Source organism: Ambystoma mexicanum, chromosome 14, assembly GCF_040938575.1.
Source record: "Ambystoma mexicanum isolate Mex_15411 chromosome 14, UKY_AmexF1_1, whole genome shotgun sequence".
NCBI classification, from domain to species: domain Eukaryota; kingdom Metazoa; phylum Chordata; class Amphibia; order Caudata; family Ambystomatidae; genus Ambystoma; species Ambystoma mexicanum.
The window spans coordinates 518,372,545-518,399,428 of record NC_090940.1 but is presented as its reverse complement, the minus strand read 5'-3'; the positions used below and the strand labels follow the sequence as shown (position 1 = coordinate 518,399,428).

Here is a 26,884-nt window from a genome sequence, read left to right as displayed (position 1 = left end):
GGCCTCTAATCCCCAGAGGAAGCCTTACTACACATCAATGTACTGGAATTGCGAGCAGTGTACTGGGCTCTGAAATCCTTTCTTCCTCAAATCGAGAATTCCATGGTCCGCGTCCTCACCGACAACACGACCACAATGTTTTATCTACGGAAGCAGGGCAGAACGCGATCAAAAACGTTGTCCCTGGAAGCACAGACCATCTGGCATTGGGCCATCCGGCCCATCATTCTACTTCAGATCTTCCACTTGCCTCGGATGCAGAAGAAGCAAGCATGTACTCCTCGCAGACTCAAGAGTGGCAACAGCACAGCAGATAGCCAAAATCTTCACATGGTGGGGGGTCATCCCTCTCTATACCTTTTCGCAAGCCCCAACAACAAGCAGTGCAGATATTTGCCATCAGGATTCCGCATCCCGACTCTCAGGGGTTCGCATTTTCCTTCCCGTGGGACAAGGTGTTTGCCTACGCGTTCCCTCCTTTTTCTCTCATAAGGAAAATTATACAGATTGTACGCAAAGGTTGTTGCAGGATAATCTTGGTAGCCCTGCATTGGCCCAGGCAGACCTGGTTCTCCGATCTCCTTCAGTTAGCAGCAGACGATCCAATTCATCTAGGATCTCAGGCCGATCTTCTATCCCAGAACGACGGGATGATCTTTCATCACGACCCGGCTCTCTCAAGTTAACAGCATGGCTCCTGACCACTTTGAATTCGGTCATTTGAATATCCCTCAGGGCTGCCGGTGCATTCTAGCAGCAGCAAGAGGCTCTGCTACCAGCATTTCCTATAGCCGAAAAAGGAAAAGATTCTGTGCAAGGTGTGCACAGCAGCCAAACCTGCAGCCACTAGCTATAACACCTCATCAGATCCATCCTTATCTGCTAATATTAGCTACAGATGGTCTGGCGATTGCTTCCATCAGAGTGCACTTATCGCAATCTCCAGGTTTGCACGGAAAAGATTGTCTCCCCTCTACAGTGTCAGGCTAGTAAATCACTTCTTGAAAGGCCTCTTTCGTACCTTCCTGCCAATGAAGAGGATTCCACTTGTATGGAGCCTGAACCTGGTCCTAACAGCGCTTATGAAGCCTCCATTCGAACCTCTGTCGACAACCCAACTTGGAAGGTGGCTTTTTAGTGGCCATTACGTCTTCTAGACGTGTTTCGGAACTCCAAGCCTTGGTTATAGACCCTCCATACCTACGGTTCATGAGAGACAAAGTGGTTCTCTCTAGTGATCCTCATTTAATTGCTAAAGTACCTTCATAGTTTCATAGAAATGCTACCATATCTCTACCCACATTCTTTCTGAATGCCACTTCACCAGCAGAAAAGGGTCTGCACTCTCTGGATGTCAAAAGGGCATTGAAATATTATTTGGATTGCACAAAATCTTTTAAATCGTCTAAGCAGCTGTTCTCCAGCATGGAGTCTGGTATGGATTCACATGCTCATGAATATTCCCCGTCGTCAGGCTGGGAATCCTCGGTAAAGAAAGTATCAGTTTCGTTTCTGATCTGTCTTTCTTAGTAGTAACCAATCACTGGTCTCTGGGTCATACTGCCCCCAGCCAATGACTTCCCTCTCCCTAAGCCACGCCCCTGGCAGCCATCCTCAGATTTTTACTGCACGCTCTACTGTTGGGAGTTCTCGTGCTATAGCTCTCGAGCTTTTACTGCGTTTTGTGCTTTTTCAAAGAGATTTATCTCATTTTTCGGTTTAATCGAGCCTCAAGCTCCACTGTTTCTATTTCCGATCAACGGGGACCCGTTTCGGATTTATCCACGCCCCTCAAGGGTGAAGTTTTCATCGAGTTACGCTTCTTGGAGGATTCCAGAAGTTTCTGAGTCCTACCTCGTAAACAAGAAGAACATGGCCCAGGAGAAGGGAAGCTCGACTCCCGGCAAACTGTTCAGGATCTGCCCTGGATGCAACCTTCAAAATGTGTTCAAGGAGGACGAGCATTCGAAATGCCTTTACTGCCTCCACGAGGACAAAACGCACGTGGAGAACAGATCTTCTCTCCAGAGAAGGAGGTGCCATTCTTCATCACGACCCGGTGTCGCTGAACTTGCAGGCTTGGCTCCTGCCGCACTAGAGTTTGGAGGGTACGAGATCCCAGCCAAATGCAGAGAGGTTCTTGCAAAGGCCAGGGCGTCCTCAACTCTCAAGTGCTACGGACACAAGTGGAAGAGGTTCTCTGTCTGGTGCCATGCACAGAAGATTAACCCTCTACGGATTACTGCCCCTCAAGTGCTACCGTACTTACTGTCGCTGCCAAAGCTGGACTAGCTCATGCTTCCATTAAGATACATCTGGCTGCGATTTCCCGATACACCAGAACTGCAGGACGGTCATCCCTGTGGTCTCATTGCCTGGTGAAGGAGTTTATGAAAGGACTGTTCCGAACGTTCCCACCGGTGAAGGCTCCAGCCCCGGCGTGGGAGCTCAACGTGGTTCTGACCAGGATCATGGGCCCGCCATTCGAGCCTTTGCATTCGGCTCCGTTGAAGTCCCTGTCGTGGAAGACAGGGTTCCTTGTGGCCATCACCTTGCACAACGCGTGGGAGAGATTCAGGCCCTATCCTGCAAGCCTCCATACTTGACTTTTCATGAGACGAGGGTGGTGCTGAGGACGCACCCCTCCTTCATGCCCAAGGTGCCATCGGACTTCCATCTCAACGAGCCCTTGGTGTTGCCAGTTTTATTCCCGTCGCCTTTGTCGCCGGCCGAGAGGACTTTGCACTCGCTGGATGTAGCTAGAGCGCAGAAGTTCTACGAGGACCGAACAAAGAGTTTTCGGAAGACATCGCATCTGTTTGTGAATTTGGACCTGTGAACCAAGGGATGGATCTCTTGAAGGTTTCCATTTCCAGATGGCTCTCCGTCTGCATCATGCACTGTCATCGGTTGGCAAACCGACAGTTGCCCGGCCGTCCAAGAGTCCATTCGACCAGAGCGATCGCTGCTACCACGCGTTCTTGTCTGGTGTGCCCCTGCTGGACATCTGCAGGGCTGCTACGTGGAGGTCGACGCACACCTTCACGAGATTCTACTGCGTAGACCGGGATTCCAGGGAGGAGTCAAGAGTTGGCCAGGCAGTACTGCACAGCCTGTTCGCTTAAGGTGAGCCTGATGAGGAGGTAAGAGATGCTTGATGTTGAGTTTTATGTAATGCTTAATGTTGAGCCTTGCCACCTCCCGTGGTTGTGCATGTGTACTGCTATGTATTCTTATATTCATGAGCATGTGAATCCATGCCAGACCCCATGCTGGAGAAGGAACAAGTTACTTACCTGTAACTGTTGTTCTCCAGCATGGGCCTGGCATGGATTCACATGCAAACCCTCCCTCCTTCCCCTTCTGCGGCTCTTCACTTGGTCATACTGCCACTTCACGTGCTACCAAATCTGAGGACAGTTGCCAGGGGCGGGGCTTAGGGAGAGGGCAGTCATTGGCTGGGGGCAGTATGACCCAGAGCCCAGTGATTGGTTACTACTAAGAAAGACAGATGAGAAAACGAAACTGATACTGATTTTTTTTCTTTACCGAGGATTCCCAGCCTGACGACGGGGAATATTCATGAGCATGTGAATCCATGCCAGACCCATGCTGGAGAACAACAGTTACAGGTAAGTAACTTGTTCCTTTGTAGCCTTAGGTCCATCCAACAAAGGAAGATCCATATCAAAACAGGGCATTTCAAGATGGGTTTCATCTACAATTTCCTTCTGCCACTCTAAGGCCAACAGGCCGTTCCAATCGGGCCCAGGAGCGCACTCCAATAGAGCCACTGCTGCCTCGGTGGCTCTCTGGTCTGGAGTACCCATCGGAGACATTTGCCAAGTGGCAACATGGGCAGTGCCCCACGCTTTAACCATGCACTACTGCTTACACCAGCAACACATTGAGGATGTGCAGATGGGACGGTCAGTCCTTCAACGACTGTTCAAGTAAGGTATGCCCTGCAGCTTCCGGGGTGGTTTACTTTCTCTACTTGGAGATGTATTCTTTTTGCATAAACGCAGACAATTTTAAAGTACCTAATCTGTGTTTGGCTGATTTTCACCTCCTAACATTTATACTGCTACAAGATCAGAAGGGAGTAGTTTCTTATCTGTCCAGCTTTTGTATCTTTCATGGATTTACATGCACCCTCCAGCCTAGGCCCTTCAGGCAAACATCCTCTTCAGGGGGATATCCTCCAGCTGGAGTGGTTAAAATCTGAGGGGAAGCTGCTGGGGCAGAGCTATATACTAGACGTCCCATTGGTGGGTACCAAAGGCACCCACAATGACGTTGATGGGACACTCAAGTTGTCCGTTTTTTCCATAGGAAAATTACTAAGTCAAAGTTACTGGGGTTTCCCAGCCTGACAACCGGGAATATTCGAAGCATGTGAATACATCAAAGATACCAACGCTGGAGAAATGGAGTTACAGATATGAAACTACTCCCTTATTGTGTATTATATTGTATGGAATCATTGAGGACCCCTGACCCCACTCACTCTCCTGAGATAGACTGCTCTCCCTTGATATGGTTTTGTCTAACTTCTGAGTTCTCCTGTTCGCTATAACCCGGGCGGCCTCCTAAAATCTGTCCACCAGGCCAGATACTAGAAATCAATCTTAACAGTCCACACAATATGGCACACAATAATTCAATTTAGACAGTAAGTATAAAACATAGTTATTTGTTATAGGCTTTTGGACAAGTAGTATCATACAATACTGTGGTACAAACATATTTATCTATTATTTCTTTTATAGTGCACACAGCAACCAGTAGGCATCTTGGTGCTCTTACAACCAGTTACTTGCATGGAAAACAGTTACATGGTGGGTGGTGAGAGTTACATGGTTCATAAGTTGCAATGCGAAAGAAAAAGCGGTATCAAGATACAATTCGAAGGGGCTCGGGCCTAGGCAAAAAAACACGTTTTGAGAGCTTTCCGGAAGACCAAGTAGGAGGGCACCAATCACAAGGATGGTGGGTGGGAGGCAGTTGCACTGTTTGGCAGCGATGGCTGGGAAGCTAGAACCTCCGGCTTTGCTGCTTTTCACTTTAGGTAGACAAAGTCGGTGTACATAGGGGGGTTCTAGTGGGTCTCGAAGAGTGCACTTTGGAGATTTTCTTCTAGAGTTAAGGGGGTGCAGTGTTGGACAGGCACTTGTAGGTGATGGGGAGGGTTTGAAGGGGATTCTCTTGCGGATAGGCAGCCAGTGTGCCACTCTCCTTGCAGCGGTGATGTTATCCCATTTGGGGGTGCCCAGTGCTGTTCGAAGGGCATTATTTTGGATGGTTTGGACCTTTTTGTATGTTTTGGGAGGAGGTGCCTGCAAATAGGACGGTGCAGTAGTCAAGTTGGCGCTGATGACTGCACGTGCAATGGCCCGCTAGCTATCTTGGGATAGGAAGGGTCTGGACACATTGATCAATTTGGTTGTGTAGGCAGCAGAAGTGGCGATAGCGTTCACATGGCGAGTCAGGGAGCAAGAGGCATCAATGTGGACGCCTTATGAACTCCGTTTTGGTAGGGGGCGAGGTTTTTTTTTCTCCAACTAGATTCTGCTATTCAGTTTTTGTCTCGTAGGCCTTGGAGGTCTGTGGTGAACCAGGAGTTTAGTGTCTGGTGGGTTTAGCTTTAAGTTGGGTCATGGGGCGGGAGTGTCAACTGGGGAGCTTAAGATGGTTGTGTAGATTCCTGATAGAAGGTTAGGGTCTCCTAGGTGGTGGGGTTCTAGATTCGGTATGACCAGCAATGGCAAAATGCGATCTTTGATGAGCTTGCGTGAGCTTCTTGTGAACGCTTGGGGCAGGTTTTGGCTGTCTTGGGTTGATGGATGGTAAATGAGATTATGTGGTTGGACCAGGGGCATGGGGGCATTGGAGTCTACAGTAATCTGGCAGATAAGGTCAGTGATCCAGTTGTGCGTGCAGCATTTGCTATGAGTGGGGTCAGTGACATGATGTTTGCATGGCTTTCAGAGAGTTGAAGACAGAGGTAGCTTGCTGGTCTGAGGGGTTGTTGAGGCGGAAATTGAGGTCACCGAGGACGATGATTTGGGATGAGGCTTTAATGGTATCACCTATGATGTGGAGCAGGTTTTACTCGAAGGTGAGGATTGGTTTAGGCGGGCGGTAGACAATATGGATTGTGATGGTGCTGGTGGGTGAGGTGGTCCTCTTGACTGAGGGAATATCCTTGCTCTCCTCTAAGGAGGTGTTGAAAGGTCTTATAGGTAGGGAGTCTTTTGCTAGTAGCGCGACTCCTCTTCTTCCTCTTACCTTGGGTCTGTCTTTTCGGTATATAGTGTATCCTGGAGGAATTGCAAGTATTGGGCAGGGCTTTGTGGAGCCATTTTTCCCAGGTGGCTAGGGCATCTAGATTATGGAGTGTGAGGAGGTCATGGATATCTAGAGCGTTGGCAGTAAGGGAACGTGCATTGACTAGTGCGAGTTTCAGTGCTGACGTCTCAGGGGGGCATTAGATTGACTGCTGACAGTAATGGTGACACTATCTGGTGTTAGGGCTAGGCCTGGGACATTTGTGTGATGAGAAGCAACATTTTCAGCTTGCATGGTAGGAGTTTGGGGTTCATGCATGCTGGGAGGCAACATGTTCAAGTAGCGTAGCAGAGTTAGGGGCATTTGCATGATGGGGGGGCAGCATTTTCGAATAGCATAGCAGAATTTGCAGCACTTGAATGAAAGGCAACATCTTCAAATAGCGTAACAGAATTTGGTGCATTTGCATGAAGGGAAGTAACATTTTCCATCATGGGGCCCGTACCATGTTATACAGTATAACATGGTTTGGGCCCCATGCATAATGAGAGGCAGCTTTTTCAGATTATCATGTCTGAATTTCAGCATTTTTGAGTAGCATAGGAGAGTTTAGGGCACTTGCATGATGGGAAGCAGCGTTAGCATCAATGTTGGCTACTATAGCGGTGTTTGCGGCAATAGCGTGAAGAGAGGTAACATTGGCGGATACATTCACCATAGGTTAATAAATGCATTAAAAAGTCACTGACTCCGTAAGTAGCTCAAATTCAATAAACGATGGAACCAGTTAATTCCTTAAATTAAGCAGTGCAAAATGTAAGAATGGGGCCTTGTGCCCAAATGTCACAGGATCCACAAGGAGGTTATTAGATGAACACGTTATTTATCTCTCTTTAATGTTCTTTCTGATGGATGCTCCTCCCACATACTTGTCACTGCCCTCCCTACCTGCCCCTCTTGATGGTTAGCTAGTACACCTTGGTTCTGAGTCCTAGGGGAAAAGGGTGGAACTGGGGTAATGGAGGCAGCACCTCTATACTTGTCCTGACGTCCTGTTTATCGTGGGACGCATAGAGGCATCATGTGGTGCTGATGTGAAGCCCCTCTGCTCCCCCTGGCGGCAGAAAGGTTTCTGAGTTGAGGAATCCATGGAAGGTGCCTACATCAGAAAGGACATTACTGAGAGGTAAGTAATTTGTTCATCTGATATGTCGAAACTTGAGGTGGGTGGGAGGGCAGTAATTGTAAATGAAGCATGTGTAATGTTCATAATGTAGACTGGGTTGAGGCTGGAGGGGAGAGTATATTGATTTCTTAATCACTTTTTTAAAAACTTTACTGAAAAAAAAATGTCACAGTATGCCTATATCTAGTAGTTGTTAAATGTTTATTTTTGTTATACTTCTGAATGTAAAGCTGTCATGTTTTAATCACATATTATTACTTTTTTATCCTAGATACACTTTTTATACCAGTATTCGCTGCAATGCTTTTTGGATATCTACCACACAGTCTTGTATGAAAATTCCAATTTAAAAGGCATCACAGATCACACGCAGCGCCTGTCTTTGATTACGAAGGACCTTTTTCAGGTATAGTATTGAACTTCTTAGAACTTTACTTTGTTTTTCCTATCTATATTTTCTGGTTATTACATTCAAGAAGGAATAAACTTCCTGTGTGAACGGATGAATTCGCTGAAATGTTTTTTTTTTTTTTAATGTTTATTGGTTCAACTGGTTTACTTAGACATATAAACAGGCTTTTTTTTTAAAGGAAGAATAATGTGACTAAGTCCTGACATTACACATGCATCCATTTAAAACATTACTTTGGTTTTCTATGTTCCTTTAGGGATGTTTAAAATAGCTTCCATTCGCTGCAGTACTTCTAGGCAGATGCTTGTTCTCTCCCCATCAAAATCCACTTCCACCATTGATGGTTCATTTCAGTACATTGGCTTCATTGCAGTTTTTTCCCCCAGATATTTAGAACATAGATCTGTGAGACCAGGGCAATTCCTTACCCAATGATAGTGATTCTACACCTCCAGTCTCATTACAGTATTGACACCCTGAGTCTTCCTGTTGGATTGAATTTCTTTCTAGTCTCACTTCTCTGATGTCAAGAATGTTTAGTCTTACCCATAGTAGGAGATCACGGAAGTGGGCAGACGGAAATTTCTTTATATATAGTGGTAGTTGATTTAGCCCCCTTTTCTTTTTCCAAGTTCCCAGCAGGGTCTTAGGTGGATCTAAATTTCTTAAGAGTGTTTCGATCCAGTCTTCTTCCTCTAGCTGCTTTTTTATCTTCATGGGGTTTGTGAGAAGATCCTTTCCATCAAGATCTCGATCTGCCATAATTTCCTCAATTTTGCCTTAACATTACATCAGGGATGTGTCAGTGCTTTTTTCTGTCAGACAAAATTTCAAATGATGAGCCTCTTTTCGCCAATAGGCATTTCCGTTATAAGGTTAGGGTTTTCCATAGTGAGATTCCTTCTAATAATTGGAGTCTTAATTCTTGTTTTATCACCGCCATGGATAGGGAATTGAGCAATCTTAAGCATCTCCTCCAAAAGAGACCTTTGCAGGATCCAGTTTTTCCAAGGCATACACAACATGCCGTCCAAACCATAAGTTAGAATGGGAGTTACCTTTTGGCAATGGAAGGTAATTAGAGGCGTGAGGGGGAACTTGATGTACCTGTGGAGGATTCTCATGCCCTGGGCTGCCAGGGGTATGGTTTTTCGATCTGGGAAATGTATAGTGTCATGGTATCTTCCACCTTTTCTTTGCCTATCCACCAAGTTTGATCTTTGGGTTCACTTCAACGAGCAGACTGCAAGCATAGAATTCTAGACTTGCGTACATTGATTTCCATGTTATCATTCAAAAATGTGTGAAAACACTTGATTCTCCTCTGAAGGCCTACTGGTGTCAAGTCCATGAAATACGATGTAATCCGCGAATAAAACCCATGGTGTGGGGGATCTCATTTCGGTGGAAATGCCCTCGCCTCCTCTTGTGAGTCTCCCAAATCAGAGATGTAAAGACTAAATAAGAGCGATGCCAGGGCGTTGTTTCACTCCCTTGTATGTCATGATCTTCTTGGAGAGAACACCTGTATTTGCCAAACTAGTTTGAACAGAGGGGTCGCTGTAAAGGGCCTGAATCGCTGCAAGAAGGTCGGCTGGGCACTTCCATTTTTATAGCTTGGTTCAAAGCTTTCCTCTGTTGACACAGTCAAGGGCCTGTTTTAGATCTATAAAGGCCATGTGAATACAGGCCCCTGACTCTAGCGCTCTTGATTTGAGGAGACCAATTATGTAGAGGTTTAAGGAGGTTCCCACCCCTTTTATAAACCCCGTTTGGTGGAGATCCAACCTTCCTGAGCTACTAGCCCATTCTGTTAGATCCCGCAGAAGTACAGAATCGAACAATCTTCCCATTGAGTCTAGGAGGGCGATCGGGCGATAGTTGCCCAGATGTGATCTTTTGCCCTTCTTGTAGATGGGTACTACTATTGCTTTACACCAAGAGGAGGGAATTTGCCCCCTGCAAAGAACTTGCTCAAAGATCTGCATCAGGAGGCGGCTCCATTCTTCCGGATTTTCCTTTAGAAGATGGTCATTTGGGCCAACTGCTTTTGAAGAGCAAAGACCTTTGATCCTTGATATTAAGTAATTTTGTTCTATCTCTATGTCCCACCTGGAGTGTCTATTGTGGGAGGGGAGTCTTTCAAGTCAGAGAAGAGCTCACAGTAGTATGCTATTTAACTTGCTAAACTTACTTGTCCCAGCATGAGATTGGCTCTAAACGACCCCTGTTGTTTAATAGTCCCCAAAGATCTTTTGTTTTTTTGCCCTATGGCTTTGAACATCATTTCTGCTTCGTGTTGTGAGCATTGACATTTGAGTGATGAGCCAGTTCTTGTACTTCTGTTTCTGTTGTCATCTCAATTCTAGCCACTCAGACATATTTTTGGTCTTGATTGCTCTCTGGTCACTTCGCAGATTTTCTTTTGCCCTTGCCGACCATGGGATCATAGGCGTGCCTGGATATCGTGCCTGCTTTTATGCCCTTTTTCTCTGTTTGAGTAAAGTCTTTGAGGATCCAATTGTATTCCACGAGGCGGAGTCTTGGGGGGCAGACGGATGTTCATGAACCCCAGCTACAAGCGCAGCATCCACCGTGTGATAAAAAACGCGAACTCGACGATTCTCGCAAGTTTCTGATCGACTCCAGTCTGCTTACAGTGGCTACACAGCGTAGAGGAGGAGCCACACAGACTTGAAATAACCAACTCGGCCGCGGAGCGGCCGCGGAGCTGCTCGCTGAGGTGCTCGCAGTCTACGGCAGTCCGCGGCCGCCCCGCGGCCCATCCGACATCGCAATGCACGAGGGCGAGGCCAGCGGGGAAGGACACTGGCTGCGAAGCCAGAGAACGAAAAGCGAAGACAGTGGCCTAGAGAGACGAAGCCCCTTAAAGCGGGCGAGCCACCTGAGAAAACCTCACTCGCTGAAAGACTCGGCAGCCACGATAAAACCCAAAGCATTTAAAGCGCCTTTCCAAATGCCCCAAAACAAAAGCAAAGATGACTCGAAAACAAATCTAACTGACCAGAAACTCTCACCTGCGAAATCAACGAAGGATATCGAACCACTAAAGAGGGAACCGAATAACCAGCCGCCAAAGGAAGTATTGGAGGCTCCGTCTAAGCAACAGACTCCTCCGAGCCACACTTCATCAACACTCGCCTTATTACGCTATAGTGAAAAGCCAACACGGAGACCCACCAGCCCGCAGGTCCATGGGAAGAAGGACCAGTCCACTCGGTCCCCAGGCGGAGTCGTTGTGGAGAGGTGGGCGGGAGAGCCCGCGAGCGAAGACGCCGGCCTAAGCCCTGGAGACCGCCAGATCACCCAGAGCGGATTTCTCCCTCCTCAACTGGGTGCAGTCTCTGGCCGGGAGCTCGTTGCGGAGGCGACGAGCCCTGCTGCCGATGAGCCTCGCCGAGACCAGAGAAAGGGAGAAACTGCAAAAAAGGTCGAAGAGACATGCCAGGAGTGGAAAGAGGAGGAAAGCACAAAATGGACAACTGTGGCCAACGGGCTTGCCCCGTGGAGCCCTCGGCACCCGGATCCTCCACAGTTCCGGACGCCAGCAATCTTGGAACAGACTTGTAAGAAAGACGGAGAGCCCTCTCAAAGTACCACACCCACAAGGAATACAAAATCCAAGAAAGTACCTAAGCCAAATGAACTCCTAGAGCGGGAGGTGTTCGACTTCAAAACCACCCCCTCGAAAGCATCAATCCTGCATAACCCATTGTTAACAACTGTGTCGCCAAAAAAAACAGTTGCCCAGGAGAAAAAAGAGATAGTCAGAGCACAAATTCATCGCCCACCAAGTTACGAAGAAGCCACCAGCATAGAAACCAACAGACCGACGGAAAACAACAACAGCGACAATTCGTACTCGACTGTCGACTACTCTGAAGACGAGCTGGAAGAAGCGACTAAATCTCCTACAATTCAACTAAGACTCAACTTCTCAGAAACTCATTCAACCCCGATCGCAGCGAATCCTACAAAATGCACAAATTCTATGAATACAGGTATCACCAAACCTAAGCCTCAGTCATGCTCAACGGCAGTCGCCACCTCTACGGTAGAGCCAATGTGTAGGAAACTGCCGATAAAAGGAAACGTACCCCCACGGACCCATAAAGGTAAAAAAACATTTACAAAAGGATCTATACCCAACTTTTTTGCAATAAAGAACAAAGTCCTAAGTGAGAAAGACACAGTTGAAATATCAGACGCAGAACTACTCGAAGGATCCCATTTAGATCAGAACTTAGAAAATGACAAAGACTCCCTACGTAAGCTTGACTTCCTGAAAAGATGGCATATAAAAGCACAAAGACCCAAATCAGGAGACTCCCTAAAAATTACAGACCTCAATCGGACAACGAGAAACGACCCCGCACACTCGGAGCCACCTCAGGGTCTACTTGGCCCTATCACCAGCAAAATTAACGAAGCGCGGGCGCCAGGACACCTGGACGATCAGGAAAAGCAGAGACACCAAGAGGAAGCTTTGAATAAAGTGCAAAAAAACTCTACTATCCTAGAAATAAGGAAAGAAATTCCACCTGCCGAGAAACCACAACAAGAAAACCTCCCAAGTGGCTGTCTCACAACTAACGCTTGTCAATACTCAGCAAATGATACAATCTCAAATCAATCCTTAACTACCAAAACTACAATTGGACTACCATCTTCACCATCAAAAAAGAAAACAGATCTCTTGGCCCTCATGTCATCCTTAACAATAGCACTCGCGCCGTTTACCAAATTGTATGAAGCACTGAACGACTCAACAAAAGACCAAGCATCTATGCTGGCGCATATACAAACGAGACTCACCTTTATTGAAGGATATATAACAGCAAAGGAATGTACCCACCAACCGTTAAAGCAACCCCTACAGCAGTTAGACAATTTCACAGATCGCCCAAAGTGCTCGAGATCCACCCAAACTGAGGCACCAGTTTTCAAAACCTTTAACTTCACAGGGGCCTCGGCCATACCCACAGCGATAGACCACTATAACAGTGATGAAAAGGCTTTACTAGACTCTCCAACAAGTACAACACAGAATGTCACTATAAACAAGCCTCGGGTTACGAAGCAAAAAGAAAAAACAAACCTTTCGAACATCAAACTACAGTTAGACCATGAAAATAAGCCGAATAATACTATTAAAAAAACAAGACCCGATCCCAACTCAAAAAACGGATGTGCATCTGGGTCAGCGGACGGATTCATTCAAAAAGATGACCCCGCTTTGATAGGCACCGCGAAGAGAAAAACGAGTAAGCCTACAACCAGACTAAAAACCAACGAAAGCTACCAGCCAGCTTTCCTTAAACAATCTTACCTACATTTCGAGCCAAAACTAATTGACCACACTACTCTCCTTCCACCGAAGTCCCCGACAATACCGAGTGAGGAAAAGAAGGCCGTGGAAGATACCGTGTGCTCATTTACTGAAAGCGAGCTGATGGACGTAGCCCTAAACACAAGAGAAATGTGTGAGGATTGGGAAGAGGAAGACCAGATGCCGGTGAAAAAAAGAAAGAGAAATGCAAATAGTCAATCCCCAGCGGTTCTGGCCGACCCTTTGGATGAGAAACAAAAAAAAGAAAACAGAAAAATTTCAAGAAATAACAAACCATCAGCTCAAGAGCCAGTAAGTCCAATTTTTCTGACATTGGAGGAAAAAAAACTAAAACTTTTGGAAAAAAATAAATATAGAGAAACTTCCCAGTACTTGCCTACAAAGAAAATGGAAACGCTCCGAGCACGGGACAACTGTAGATCACCTCCTCCTAGGAGGACGCAACCGTCGAGCCAGAATGCTAATACTACATCACAGGAACGACCATTAGCGCTCACCTCACGTTGGCGTTCCAGAGTGCACAAAAGTTCACAAAAAGATGAGCGTCCACCCTCAAAAACAAGAAGTCCAAAAAGACTCCATAAACTAGAATATAGACCGAGATCTTCATCCCCATCAAACAGCCACTGTTCGTCAAGGTCCAGAGGGCGCAGAAACCAGAGGCACCCTCCTACACAGAGGGGTAAAAGTAAGGACCACCGAAGAAGAAGAGACCTCATAAACAGACTGATAGGGTCTACAAAGACTCGCTCCTTCACTCTGAAAAGCATCTGGAAGGAAGATCCATCATTCATCCTAAACAGAAAAACGATTCTAAAAATACTACACCTAGTCCCAGCTTTAAAAACTCTATCCACAGATGACATTACAATTGTGGAATTCAGGGAAAAAAAAGAGTGGACAGCGTCTACTTACACATTCAATCTGAAACCATCAAATCGGCTTTAACTAAAGAAAAAAACAAACTGAGAGCACTAGGCTATGATCTTACAGATTACATAAGACCCAACGAGCGCACTGATTCTAAACAAGACCCACCGACCTACCCAGTGAGACGCCCCCAGGAGAAAAAGACGAAAGATCATGTAAAGAGCGAACCAACATACCGGAATGACCAGACCCCGTTATTGAACGACAAGCACCTTCCAAGATCGACTACACGAAAGCAGGCAGAGCTCCACCGACCAAGCTCTATAGAATTGGAAAGGGTACCCTCGGGCCCCCAAAAAAATTGGTTCATCACAATTGAGCAAGATATTCCGCTAAAAGGAAAAGAAAAGCTAAACTGGGAGAAGAAGCAGCAAAGTACAAAGGAAGAAGTCAATCGCTGGGCATGGCTGCCCAAAGTATTAGCAAAAAACTACAATCAATAGCAATTAAACAAACGCCAGCTAAATAAGAGGTACTCAGGCCACTTACTGAACACAGATCCGGAGATTAACATAACCCTAGGTTCGTGGAACACCCGAGGCTTCTCCCATTTGATGAACTCCTCAGACGTTAACCTAGGATCCGCAGACATTTGGTGCCTACAAGAAACCTGGATCCAACATAAACCGTCGATAGAAGGTTATACGATTGCTTTTTCACCAGCCTTGAAAGGAACATCGGGGAGACCAAGAGCAGGCTTACTCACAGCAATAAGAATCGGAGCTGACCTTCACCTTCTCAAAGTGTTAAAGACAGAGCCGCACATCCTGACAACATTGATACAGAGAAGTAACAACCAAAACAATCTGGATAAAAGAAAAAAAACGATATACCTCCTGATTAACTTATACTGGAACCCGGTAGAATGTGAAACAGACACCTTTCTATTGAAAATCGAAAACCTTTTAAAAGACGCCTTATTAAACGACCTAGTGGAAAGTATAGTTATTTGCGGAGACCTAAACGTCAACATCAAGAAGAATGGACAGGAGTCCTACCAAACAAAACCAAATCGGCCACAATTGCCGGAAAACTCACAAGACAGAGGAAACAAATGGTCAAATTTGATGGACAACAACGATCTACACAACGCACACTTCTTGGGAAAAGCATCGCAACCGACTATCCCGACTTGGGAATTAGCCGGAAGGAGCGCCACCCTAGACCACATCTATCTGTCCAGAAACCTCCTCCCGATGGTCAAGGGCTTTGACATCACAAGAACTCTTAATAGTGACCACAACCTCCTGAAACTGACATGGTCAGCTTATTGCTTCAAAAAGCACGAGAGAGACGTGACGCTGAGATCGACCAACATGGAGACCTATGCAAATTCCACGCGCTTAAGGATGAACACAGCAGCAGTAATGACACTAACCTCTAACTACTGCCAAATAAAAGCACAGGCAAATGCAAAAGAAGATGAACTTCTTATGGACTACTGCCCATTACTCCAACCATATTACATTAAAAAGACGGGAAACAGGAAACAAGTAAAGACCAACCATTACAACAACGAAACCCTCAGGAACAAAAGACGGGAGATGAGAAGAGCTGTGAGAATGGCCAGGAGCTCACCATCACGCGTTAACGTCGAAATAGCTTCGAAAGCCACCAAAGCCTATAAGACCTGGTTGAAAGGCTTTAGACTACAACTCCATCAAGAGGACTCAGAACAAATGCTGCGAGTGCTGGCCGGTAAGCAAACAAAATCATTCTGGTCGCTGGTCAATTCTAACACCTCATCAAGCAAAGACGCCTTAACATCAAGCGTTACAGAAGAAGCTTGGATAACACACTTCGCCACTCTTTTTGGCCCAGTGGACAACGAGATAAAACCCAGGAAAAATAGACCTAACCGATGGGCCATAGAACCTGACCCACTCAGCATTGAAGATAAAATTAAGAGTCTTAAATCATCACGAGCTCCGGGTCCTGATGGTCTGTCGAACATGGATTTAAAATCTAATCCAAAAGTCTGGTCAACGTTAATAGCCGAAATTTTCAAATCCTGTTCAAACTCTACATCTGTTCCGAAGTCCTGGAAAACAGCCAATGTAGTCCCCATCTATAAATCTGGAGACAGAAGCGATCCCAACAACTATCGCCCAATAGCATTGTTGGACTGCATTGGAAAACTCTTCGGTTCATTTTTACTGGACAATTTTAAAATCTGGATAGAGTCCTCTGAAGGATGGGATAACTTTCAAACAGGGTTCAGGAAAAACTTGAACACCATGGCGAACATTTTCATCATTAACATCTTGAAAGCCAAAGTGCAGGAAGGAGCTCCTCCCCTTTGCATGGCATTCATCGACTTATCAAAAGCCTTTGATAAGGTAAACAGAGAAAAACTTTGGATAAAACTTGCCAACTGGAACTGCCCCGAGAACCTTTTAGACCCAATTCAAGAACTTTACTCGGAAACATCCATGAGAGTCAGACTGAATGGCACTGGGCTACTATCGGCAGTGATAAGAACATCTAGCGGAGTTAAGCAAGGATGCCCTCTGGCACCGGCACTTTATAACGCCTATACTGGTGACTACCAACACGCCGAAAAGAACGTTAAAGCTTTCCCGCCCTCCATAGGATCCGAGAAAGTCAGCAGATTATTCTATGCGGACGATATAATCCTTATTGACCAGACAAGGATAGGGCTACAGCGAAAGCTAGACAATCTGAATGAATATCTCCATATCAACGACCTCGAGAGCAATACCACAAAAACTAAAGTGATGCGACTAATGAAAGCGGCCAAACGCAAAACTTCAAAGGCTTGGTTTTTTAACAACATTCGGCTGGAAGAAGTCGACACCTTCAGATACCTGGGTACGATGTTCAGCAACAACAGAAACTAGCAACCTATGCTAGACCTACTGTCCAACAAACAGAAAACTTTACTAAATCAACTGATTATAGTGGACAAAAAATTTGGACGGTTCTCAACAAAAGCGGCGACAAATTTTTACAAGATGAAAGTGGTGCCAGCACTCACTTATGGGACAGCTGCATTCTTTGGTATTCCTGATTCAACACGGCCCAAATTGGAAGGCGCAATCTGGAAAAAAGTGCTCCGTTTACCACCCTCAATTCCAATAGCCTTGATAAGAAGGGAATTGGGCCTCACTTCTCTACTAGGAATAGTATCCATCAACACCTTGATGTTTTATAGAGAAGTCAGATTATCGGCGGAGAAAATATATGCACTGATTCGAGAGGAAATTGGAAAAGGGTCTAACAAAACTCTCAAAACCTGGTGGGAAAAAAATCAAAAGCTTCTTGTTACAATTGGAAGCTCAGACGCTGAGCTTTTGGCAAACCCGAAGAGAACGGCAAAAAAACTCAAAGATCTAGATTGGTGTGAGACCCAACAAACATCAGCAAACTACAAATCAGTAGCCCACTTGCTGGCGTTTGCCCAAAAATTGAATGAACCTATCGGCTACCTACTTCAATTTCCGAATAAGACCCACCGAGCCACCTTCCTAAGAGCAAGATTAAACATTCTAAAGACCAACGAGATATTGAAAATTAGAGGAAAATCCAAATCCGATGGCTGTAGATTCTGCCGGAATCCCGAGCTAAAGGAAAGTCTAAGACACCTGATCATCCACTGCCCAGGGACTGCCAGCGAACGGAAAACCCACCTGGACCACCTTTACTCAAATTTTTCAAAGATGGACGAGGACTATTGGTGGGCGCACTTGATGAACGGGCTAAGTCGCAGACCGGTCATCGCGGTGGTAAACTTTATACACAGTCTGAAGTTGGACGCCATAGGGGAAGGTTCAGAGAGCCCTTAAAAGACTTAGCCCGTTTTTGTGATGAGAATCACTCCACTTTTGTAAAAACTGCTAACAACAGTTAAACACAAAAAAAAAATTGTATTCCACTCGGGCGTTGTCGGCCTCTATGGCTTTCTTAAATTGTTGATGGCTCCTTAGGATCTCATTCCCATTTTCAACCTATTCTTGGCATAAGATACTTCCACTGGTCCCATGATCTCTCTTGCCACCTGGGGGTCCTGGATCTCTAGAGCTAGGGAAATCGTGTCATGACCGCTCGCAGATTGCTCTTATATTTCCAATTCCTTCATTTTGTCTTTTAAGTTGGCGGAAATTAAGTAGTAGTCCAAAATGTTTTCCTCGTCAGCTTTAGGACTTGCACGTACGGGTTTGGTGATAGGTGGGCGATCACTTCCCATTCTGAGTCTACCTTTACCATAGTTAAAAGTCCTTAGAATGGTCATCCTAGGATCCCCTTCCCTGCCGGGTTTAGGAATGCCTCATATGCTTTGCACGATGGTGCTTTCCTCAACCAAGTTTCTTGTAGCAGATGACGTTATATTTGTTTAGCATTGTCAATTCCTTTGTGAATAGTGATTTAAAGCCCCTTGTGTTCTAGGTTGCGAACCAGATTTCCTGCGGGGACTTCTTGAGTAGAATCAAATGTTTGAGCTGCTGGGCAAGGGAATCAGCTAGCCACTTCCAATTTCCACCCCCTCCTAGGTGATCTGTTCTATTATTTCTCATGAAATTGTTCACTGTGAATTTGACTTTGCTTAAGTCGCTTTGTCCATGGTTGAGATTGTTTCCTTAGTTTTCATTGATGAACAGTGGTTGGATAGTTGCTCTTTAACGGTTGTTGACGACCTTGCTTGGTCAACTCCTGGCTTTGCATTTTCTTTGCTCCAATGAGAGCCTCCTTGCTGTGGTTTTTATGGTTCCCCCAAATCTAGGTGAGGGCTCTCACTCTTCTTGTTGTAGAAGTGAGTTTTTCGCTCAGGTGGTTCGTTGGACAATTCCACTTGGTCGCCGCCTCTGTGTGGGGTTCTATGGTTTGATATTTTCTTATATCATAGCCAAGGGGCAGGATTTTGTCACTCAGTTCGAGAATTGCAGCCTTTATTTCCCACGAGGCTAAATGGAGAATTACCCAATCCATTGTTTTTTCAGAGACAAATTCGACAATTTTGATGTCAGACGCGACACATCCTAAACCTGGAATATGTTGGAACAGTTTTAGTACGTTGTTTCTATTCAAAATGGGAGATTTCCCCCCCCGTGAGTACTCTTTCCAGATGTATTTTCAAATTATCTTTTTTTGCTTTTCTGAATTTGTGGGTTGTCTTTCCGATGTAGGCTGGCTTCTAAGCGTTATGAAGGATTTCATATAGGACAGCTTTCTTTGTTTTTCCTCCATTGTGAGAAACACTTCTTCCACTAAATTCGTTGGTGGCTTTGGAATTGCCAGTGATGTGGGTTTGATCGCCTCAAGGCTGCAGTCTGTTACTTGAGCAGCCACTCGTTGACTTTCATTCCATTCTGAATTGGAAAGGTTATTCCAATTGGCATCTTCTCTATCTAGTTCTATAATTTCTACTGGATCACTGAGGCATGTGTCTTCCTCCAGTTCTACAGAGTTATCTCTAGATGGATAATTCACTTCTTTGAACATGCTTAGTTTCTTGTCCATCTTGGATTCTTGTCTCTGAATTATTATTTCTTTTCTGGCTCTTTTAGGTGATTGACTCTGTAGTGGTGGTGGAGGGGTCCTCGGGTTGCGAAGCTTGCAAGCCTTTGTATCTATTTTTTTCTGGAGGTGGTTGATTTTTAGATTTCTTTTTTCCTTTGTTGCTGATCTTCTTTCTTTTTGCATTCCAACCACATCTTTATCCACAAATATTGAGAACCTATTTTTGTGTTTTTTTCTTTGGCCTTGTTTTCAGGAATTGAAATTGGTACTGAAATCTGTCGACTTTTGTGTGGACGGCGGGATCAGCTTTGGTGGAAGTGTGAGATAAAGTTTTTGATTAGATTTCCACAGTGCCAGCATCCATCAGCTGTCTTCTAGAAGAGCTTTCATTAGGGTGGTTTTGTCAGTTGATTCTCGGCAAGCTAGGTCATAGTCGATTTTGCCAAAGCACAGAGGTTTCCGCCTCTTTGTCCAGACGGGACTCAATTTTGTTAGCTAGATTTTCTAAAGTCATTGCAACCAGCGTTCCCTGATCTCGCATAGTTTTGTTAAGTCTCGTATCGTTTTACAAATTGGTTTAGGGAAATTGCGAGAAACGCCAGAATGGTCCTTTGAATTTCCGATATGTCAACAGCTGTTGATGAGGAGGCCAGTTGATGACCCCATTCAGAGTCATCCAAACTGCAGTCGATGCGATTGTGTGAGTTGTTCTATGTCAAATTAGTTGAAGATGTGTTGACTATGGATGTTGGACTTGCCTGGGCCGTTGTGATTGAAAAGAAGACCGGGCTGTGGTTTACGTACTGCTCCTGGTCCTAGTTAGCCTCAAAAAGGGATCTTTAGTGTTCTCTTGTTTCTGAGTGTTAACTTCCTGGTGGTCAATTCTTCCAATTACATATTGGCCTCAATTTCGGAGAGTCAATTTGAATTGAGGCAAGACTTATTCTCTTTTGTGATGAGATTTGCTTTATTAAGGCTGACAGGTCTTTGGCCAATTGAGCCGTGATGTCAGAGTTTTTGTGCAGATTATGTTGGTCCGAGTTGGCACTTGCTTTATTTCGGACTTCACATCCCAGCTCTTCCAATCGTTTGTCTGGGGTAGTTGGTGCTACCAGGACATCCTGGGGCGTCTCTGAGGCAGGCGGAGGCGTTGCCTCATCCTTTGAATGTTTAGAGATCTTTCAGTTCTCTCCCAACTGAATTGGATTCAGTGCATCACACTCTTGCTCTTCTAAGTTGATTGGATCAGTTTTCATGGTCGTCGTTTTCCTTATGATGCTATGATGGGGTGGGTTTTCTGTTTTCATTTTCTGTGGGATTCACAAGGCAATTCGCCAACTGAAAGATTTTGTCTTCACAGAGGGTCTTTGTTTTTTGTTAAGGGTTTCTCTGAGTGAGGGCAGACCTCTGTGACATCTTTTTGCTCAGAGTTCAGTCTTGTCAGTGAAGCCACACTGAGAGTATGTGCTTGAGCACTAGGTGATTTATTTCCGGAAAGGGGTAAGCTTGAAATATTTGAGATGTTTGCCAATTCCGTTGATACACCATGTTTTTGTCAGGTGGTGAGTTTTCATTTTATGCCTTGTTTCTAGATAGGTTGTGTATTGAGGTTTGGCATTGTGATGACTACTTAACGTGGGTTATAGCAGTTACACTATGGAGGCCTGTGTTCTTCCATTTGAGCAAAATGTTTCTTCTTTCACTTCAAAGAGGCTGTTGAACAGACCGCAAGATAGTTTTACCCTTGTTTGCCACTTCCGATTGTTAGGCAAAGTTTGTATGCAGTACCCTCTGGGACCAGAACACACAACTAAGACTACAGGTGTAAGTAAAACCAACCTTTAGTATAGGTGTGTACCACACAGTTTTTGGTAGCGAGCTGAGCAGCCAGGCGTATCTAAAGAGGGAATGTGAGCTTGTAAGGATGTTACACAGAAGTCTACAATCACAAGTATTCAGATAAACACTTAAACTCAAGGTTTCTTGGTAAAAGCACTTCTTAATTTATTTACACAATCAGAAAACATTCACTAAAAGGGGCAATCAATATCACACAAAAATATACTACAATACTTCACACTAACCGGTTCTGAAACATTTACACTACTTTGAAGGAGGAGCAAAATGGCATTCAGAGCAATTGAAGTAGGTGCAAAAAGGCATAAGTTAATAAAACAAATATAAGAGTTACTCTTAAAGAGTGCAAATAGTTTGAGTTCACCAGAGGAGTTGATTCAATGCAATAGGTAGGCCAAAGTCAATGTACTAGTGTCTTGTATAGGTAAAAACGGTTCTGGTATTTAAACGGAAAAGTCTTTGCCACGGTTCTCAGAAGTAGTTCACGGAAGAAAGGTTCATATGTCTGGTCAAAAGCTGACTAGGCCTGCAAGTTGCCAAAGTTTCAAGCATTTTCGCAGTGAGAGGTAAGTTCTCTGTCGGGTTTTCACAGTATGAAGAAAAAGATGCAGCTGAAGACGTCTGTTCCTGGCAGTTCCTGCAGATCTCGCTGTTCCTGAGCCTCTTGGGGACAAGAGGGAGGATGTCGGGGCACTCCTGCACTGCACGGGTCAAAACGCTGGCAAATGGCAAATCTTCAATTCCGGTAGCTGTAGTCAAGCGCACAAACTGGTGTCCTTCTCCCTGGTTATTCGGTTTCCTGCAGCACTCTCAGGAAAATACAACCAGCTCCGAGAATAGTATCCAGGTGGTTTACGAGTTGATTGGTCCCACCAACTCAAAGGGAGAAGTCGTCCTTGAAGGGCTTCTCTGTCGATGTGAACTTGGCAATTCGGACCTGCAGCAGGGCTCCACCGGCCAAACCAACGGTCTAGTAGTTGCAGCAGCCGTCCTCTTCCAGCTCGTCTTCGGTTCTTTCGTTCCAGTGATCGTCTCTGCTTTCCAGTTTGTTAGGGAGAATTCTCTGTTAAGGCTAATTTCCCAAACCTAGTGAGTCCCCCAGCAGCTTTGCTGGATTTTTGGGGTTTATTTTTTTCTCCTGCTAAGAGTGAGACTCTTTTTCTCCCACTCTTAGACATGATTTGAGATAGCCTTTGACTTTATGATGTGTTTTATGGGCTATGGGGTCTTTTACTCCATAGGGTTTCATGTGGTTTTTGATAAGTGTGTTACACAGCACCCTCAGTGCAGTAACACAGGGGTGTCATAGTGACCCCCAAACATAGACTACATACCCTTGGACTGACTACTGTCTCCCAGGACATGTAAAGTCACCATTGACTTTACTAGTCTTAAATTGTGAACAGAACCAGTACAAACCATCATATTGTGGAAGTACTGGTAGGGGTAATTAGATTGCCCCTGGGTCTGTTTTTCGAGGGGGCACTGTGCAGTCCCCCCTCTTCGAGTTTCTGGCTGGTGGCAGTGGTTACCACGCGAAATATTCCTTAAGGATATTTACTATGGGATTTTCCCATATATTTTAAACGCACCACTTTTTGGTGCAATATTAAAGATACCGCCGGGTTATTTTTTTAACATTTATTCCCTGGTTGGGTCTTTTCGCCAGGACTCGGTTTTAAAATGGCGTTTGTGTTCGCCTCTGTAACTCCAACCCAAGTCGAGCCCTTTGTTCCACTTTTTGGCGGGCTTCTCCACAGAAGCCTCCAAAAGTGGTGCCACTCTGTCTGGGTCTACAGGATGTGTGGGAGGGGGGGGGTTTAGGCACCCTGGACTGAGTTGCCTCGGCAACTCAAGTCGCACTCTTGTGTGATTGGCCCAGGGGTGAGCCGCCCGGCTCACCACTTAGCATGTTTGAGTGACAGCTAGGACTGATGAATGGGGGTTTTCTGCATAAAAGCAGGGCTTTGGGGACTGGAACTTCAGACGTTGCCACAGGACCAAAGAATCCAAAGAGGGAGAAACTGAGCCGACCTGCAACAACGACACCACCGGTGGAGCCCTGCTGAACCGACTCGCCACTTCCAACGACAGAGGAGATCTTCATCCCGAAGAGTCTTCTTCCTTTGACTGGTGGGGATAACCAGTTTGCCTGCCTTTTTCGCCTTCCCGGATCATCCCGTGGCAGCCTTGCCTGTGCTAAGCACCCCGGCAACCGGGATACCACGTTTAACCCCTACCGCAAATAAAAGGGTAGTACCTTTTAACCGGAGAACTCCGCGATTGGTTTCTTCCCTGGCAGTGCAATGACCTTCAGCTTTCCTCCACGTCGAGATCTTCTCTTCCTCTGGACGACGCCGCGACTTGCATCTACTGCCAGGAACAACTGCCCCCGCTGGAGGATTCTCTCCACTTTCAAGGTACTGTGTCCGCCTGGCCTCCCTCGCAACGGTCTATGTGGGGTGTCTCGTAAATCCTCATTTTACCACTTGGGTTAGCCCTAGGCTGGCTAACTGAACTTTTCATAGCTGAACTGATTCCTTTTTAAACTCTCTGCAAGACTTTCCAAGCCTTTTAAACTGTGTGATCTTGGGCGCATTGGTGTTCTACTCTCTCCAAGAGGGATCCTGGCCTCTAAACATTTTGCTCACAAGTAGACTTTGACTTTCCTGCCTTGCTGAGTGCTTCTAAAGTATTGTGTTGTGTGGTGTTCCTAATTTCTGCCTTTCCCTCTTTTTCTTAACTTATTGGAGTGCCATCTTTAGTTAAGCGCTCACCTCTGTCTGGAAATAAGTGGTGTTAACTAGGACTTGTCTAATAAGGAATAAGGGATGTATATATATTAATAGTGACTGTGTTTTTAAACTTGCTTACAATAATAGTGCTAGAGTGTCTCTAAGTGTGTCTTTAAATAAATATATACTTGATACCAAAGCTCTGGTCATTGTTTGCTTGTGCTACTGTATTTTGGTACCTATCTTGTATACTCTATATACTGTCTAACTCTTCTTGAAAGAAGTCTGGCTGCTCAGCCACAGCTACCAGGTAAATCTGGGTGGTACAGACTGCTACCAATTGGGTTTACTGCCAACACCTGTAGTCCTAAGCCTTTTGCAGTAGTCCCTAAGGGAACTGCACAGGTTTCTGCCTAACACAGTTCAAGAGAGTCGCCTTTTAAACAGTTTTCCCCCATTGATTCCAGCATAGCTGCCACTCGCCCAGCAGGGTGGCTGTCCTTGCCGGACAGTCAGCCAGCCAATCACGCCAGAGTGCATTTGGGTCTCCTAGGAGACTAAGCACAGGGAGTTTCGGGCACCTCCCTCACTTCCTGCCCACCCCAGATACTCAGGCGCCAGAGGCAGTTTTCAGTCCTGAAGCCCGCCAAAGGCATAGAAACAAAGGGACCAAACCTAGTTTGGCGTGCAGAGACAAGCTCTAGAAGGACCTCTCCAAAAAGAAATGGCGAAAAAAGACGACCAGGACCTGTTTAAACAAAGGGGGCTCAGACACCATCTTGAAAAACATGGCTCCCGTGATTTTTAGCTATCGGTGTTCGTGGTCGGGAAAAATCATGGTAGTTCGTTGTAAAACCACTGCCACCAGCGATTTCGATAGGAAAGGGTCGCATTTGACTGCTTCATGAGTTTCTAGGCATAGGGGATACTAGGTAACCCCTCCAGCACTCTATTGTAAGCTAGTGTGTGCTGGTCCTAGGAATTTACAAAGACTAGTAAAGTCAATTTAACTTTACATTCTCTGGGAAACAATAGTTTATCCCAGAGGAGGTATTTAAACCCTGGGACAGCCTAAAACGTTTTCCCTGTGTCACTGCACTGAGGGTGCTGTGTGACACACATGAACAGATGATTCCTATGGCAGTGTCTAAAACTCCATAATCAAAGAACACAACAGTAAAACAAACATCAAAATACATGAGAGAGTGGGTCAAAAGGCTCACACTCTCTCCAGGTAAAAAAACCAAGTCCTCAAATTCCATCCAAGTTGCTGGGGGTCTCTAAGGTGAAGGCATGAGGATCAAAGGGTCTCTCCCAGCAGGCACCTCGTGGCACGCACTCATGTCAATGTTTATGAATAGTGTGCAATTCATAATGGGTGAAGACAGTCAATGTGTTTTAAATAACTTGAAAGGCTCACTTCATGCCATATAATATTGCAGTACTTGCAAGTTATCAGCTGGAGATGAGGTCGCTGACTGTGTTTTTGGAGTGTGAGCTGAGCAGCACGGGAGAGTCAATCCCCGCTAACTGCCAACTGCCCACTTTACACCACTGTGCGCTGCTTTGCGGGTGGTTGTTGGTTTTAGGCAGACTTAGAGCGGGAGGTGGAGCGCAGCAAACGAGCAGCAGAGTATCAGCATTTGCTCCTGCCAACTGCCCACTTTACACCACCGTTGAAACATTTTTAACTCCCAAGTTAAAGCCTTTTTCAGTTCCATGTCATTTTCATATTTACAAGTGTGCAAAGATGGCTGCCATGCAGCAGCAGAAAGATCCCTGTGACGCTGCTGTTCCTTTTCAATTAATGGGCAACTAGCTCTAGTTGGAAAATGTACTTTCACCGATTGCCTTAATAACACAAAAACTCCCAAAGATATTTCAAGTTTTTTAAAGTTCTTAAAAGGGGCTTTTTTCCATCTCCCCCAGCATGTGGTCTTGCATAGATTCACATGCTCATGACTATTCCCCGTCATCAGGCTAAGAATTCTTGGTAAAAAAAGAAAGCAATTTAGCGTTAAACTAAAACTGCGTCCCTCCTCTATAGCCTATCGGTGCCCTTACTGTCATACTGCCACCAGCCAATGACACTTGTCCTCCTAATCTCCACCCTTGTTGGCCATCTTCAGATTTGACTGCATTTCCCAAGGAGTCCTCATGCCCCTGGCCTGTTGTCCATGAAGATCTTCAATCCACTGTCGAATCTTTAGCCCGTGGTGTCAAAGGCAAGGCTTGGGCCTACACCTTGACCATGGCGGATGCCATGAAATCCTGTCAAAGCTTTGGCTTGAAGAATATTTTCATCGAGGACCTCAAGTTGATTTACTGTCTTCATCTCGACCATGACACAAACTGGTGCTCGATCTTTCAATCCTTTCCGTCGACTTGGAAGGACCGCCACCAAAGGTTGGTTGCATGGATCGAGGAAGGTAAGGCCAATTGACGCAGTCTCTGGGCATAATCATGCCTCTTTCAGGACCGTCGGGTCCACTGAGCATGCTACCTCTGGTAAGAAGAGGTTGAGGTCCTTTGGGGATGCTTCCCTGGTGAAGATCCAAAAGCAGGCAAAATCCCACACTCCAACTTCCTCGTCAACGGTCTCTGCGGCTGCGAGACCCAGTTCT

At 45.6% G+C, this 26,884-nt stretch overlaps 1 protein-coding gene across 1 annotated transcript in view; it reads left to right on the top strand.

The window, feature by feature from the left end:
- The window catches only part of DYNC1H1 (dynein cytoplasmic 1 heavy chain 1), a 2,031,190-nt gene that overhangs the window by 1,373,276 nt on the left and 631,030 nt on the right, over positions 1-26,884 (top strand). Inside the window, exon 61 of the mRNA XM_069637760.1 lies at positions 7,749-7,883. Coding sequence (XP_069493861.1) covers positions 7,749-7,883 — 135 coding nt within the window. The remainder of the gene's footprint in view (positions 1-7,748; positions 7,884-26,884) is intronic.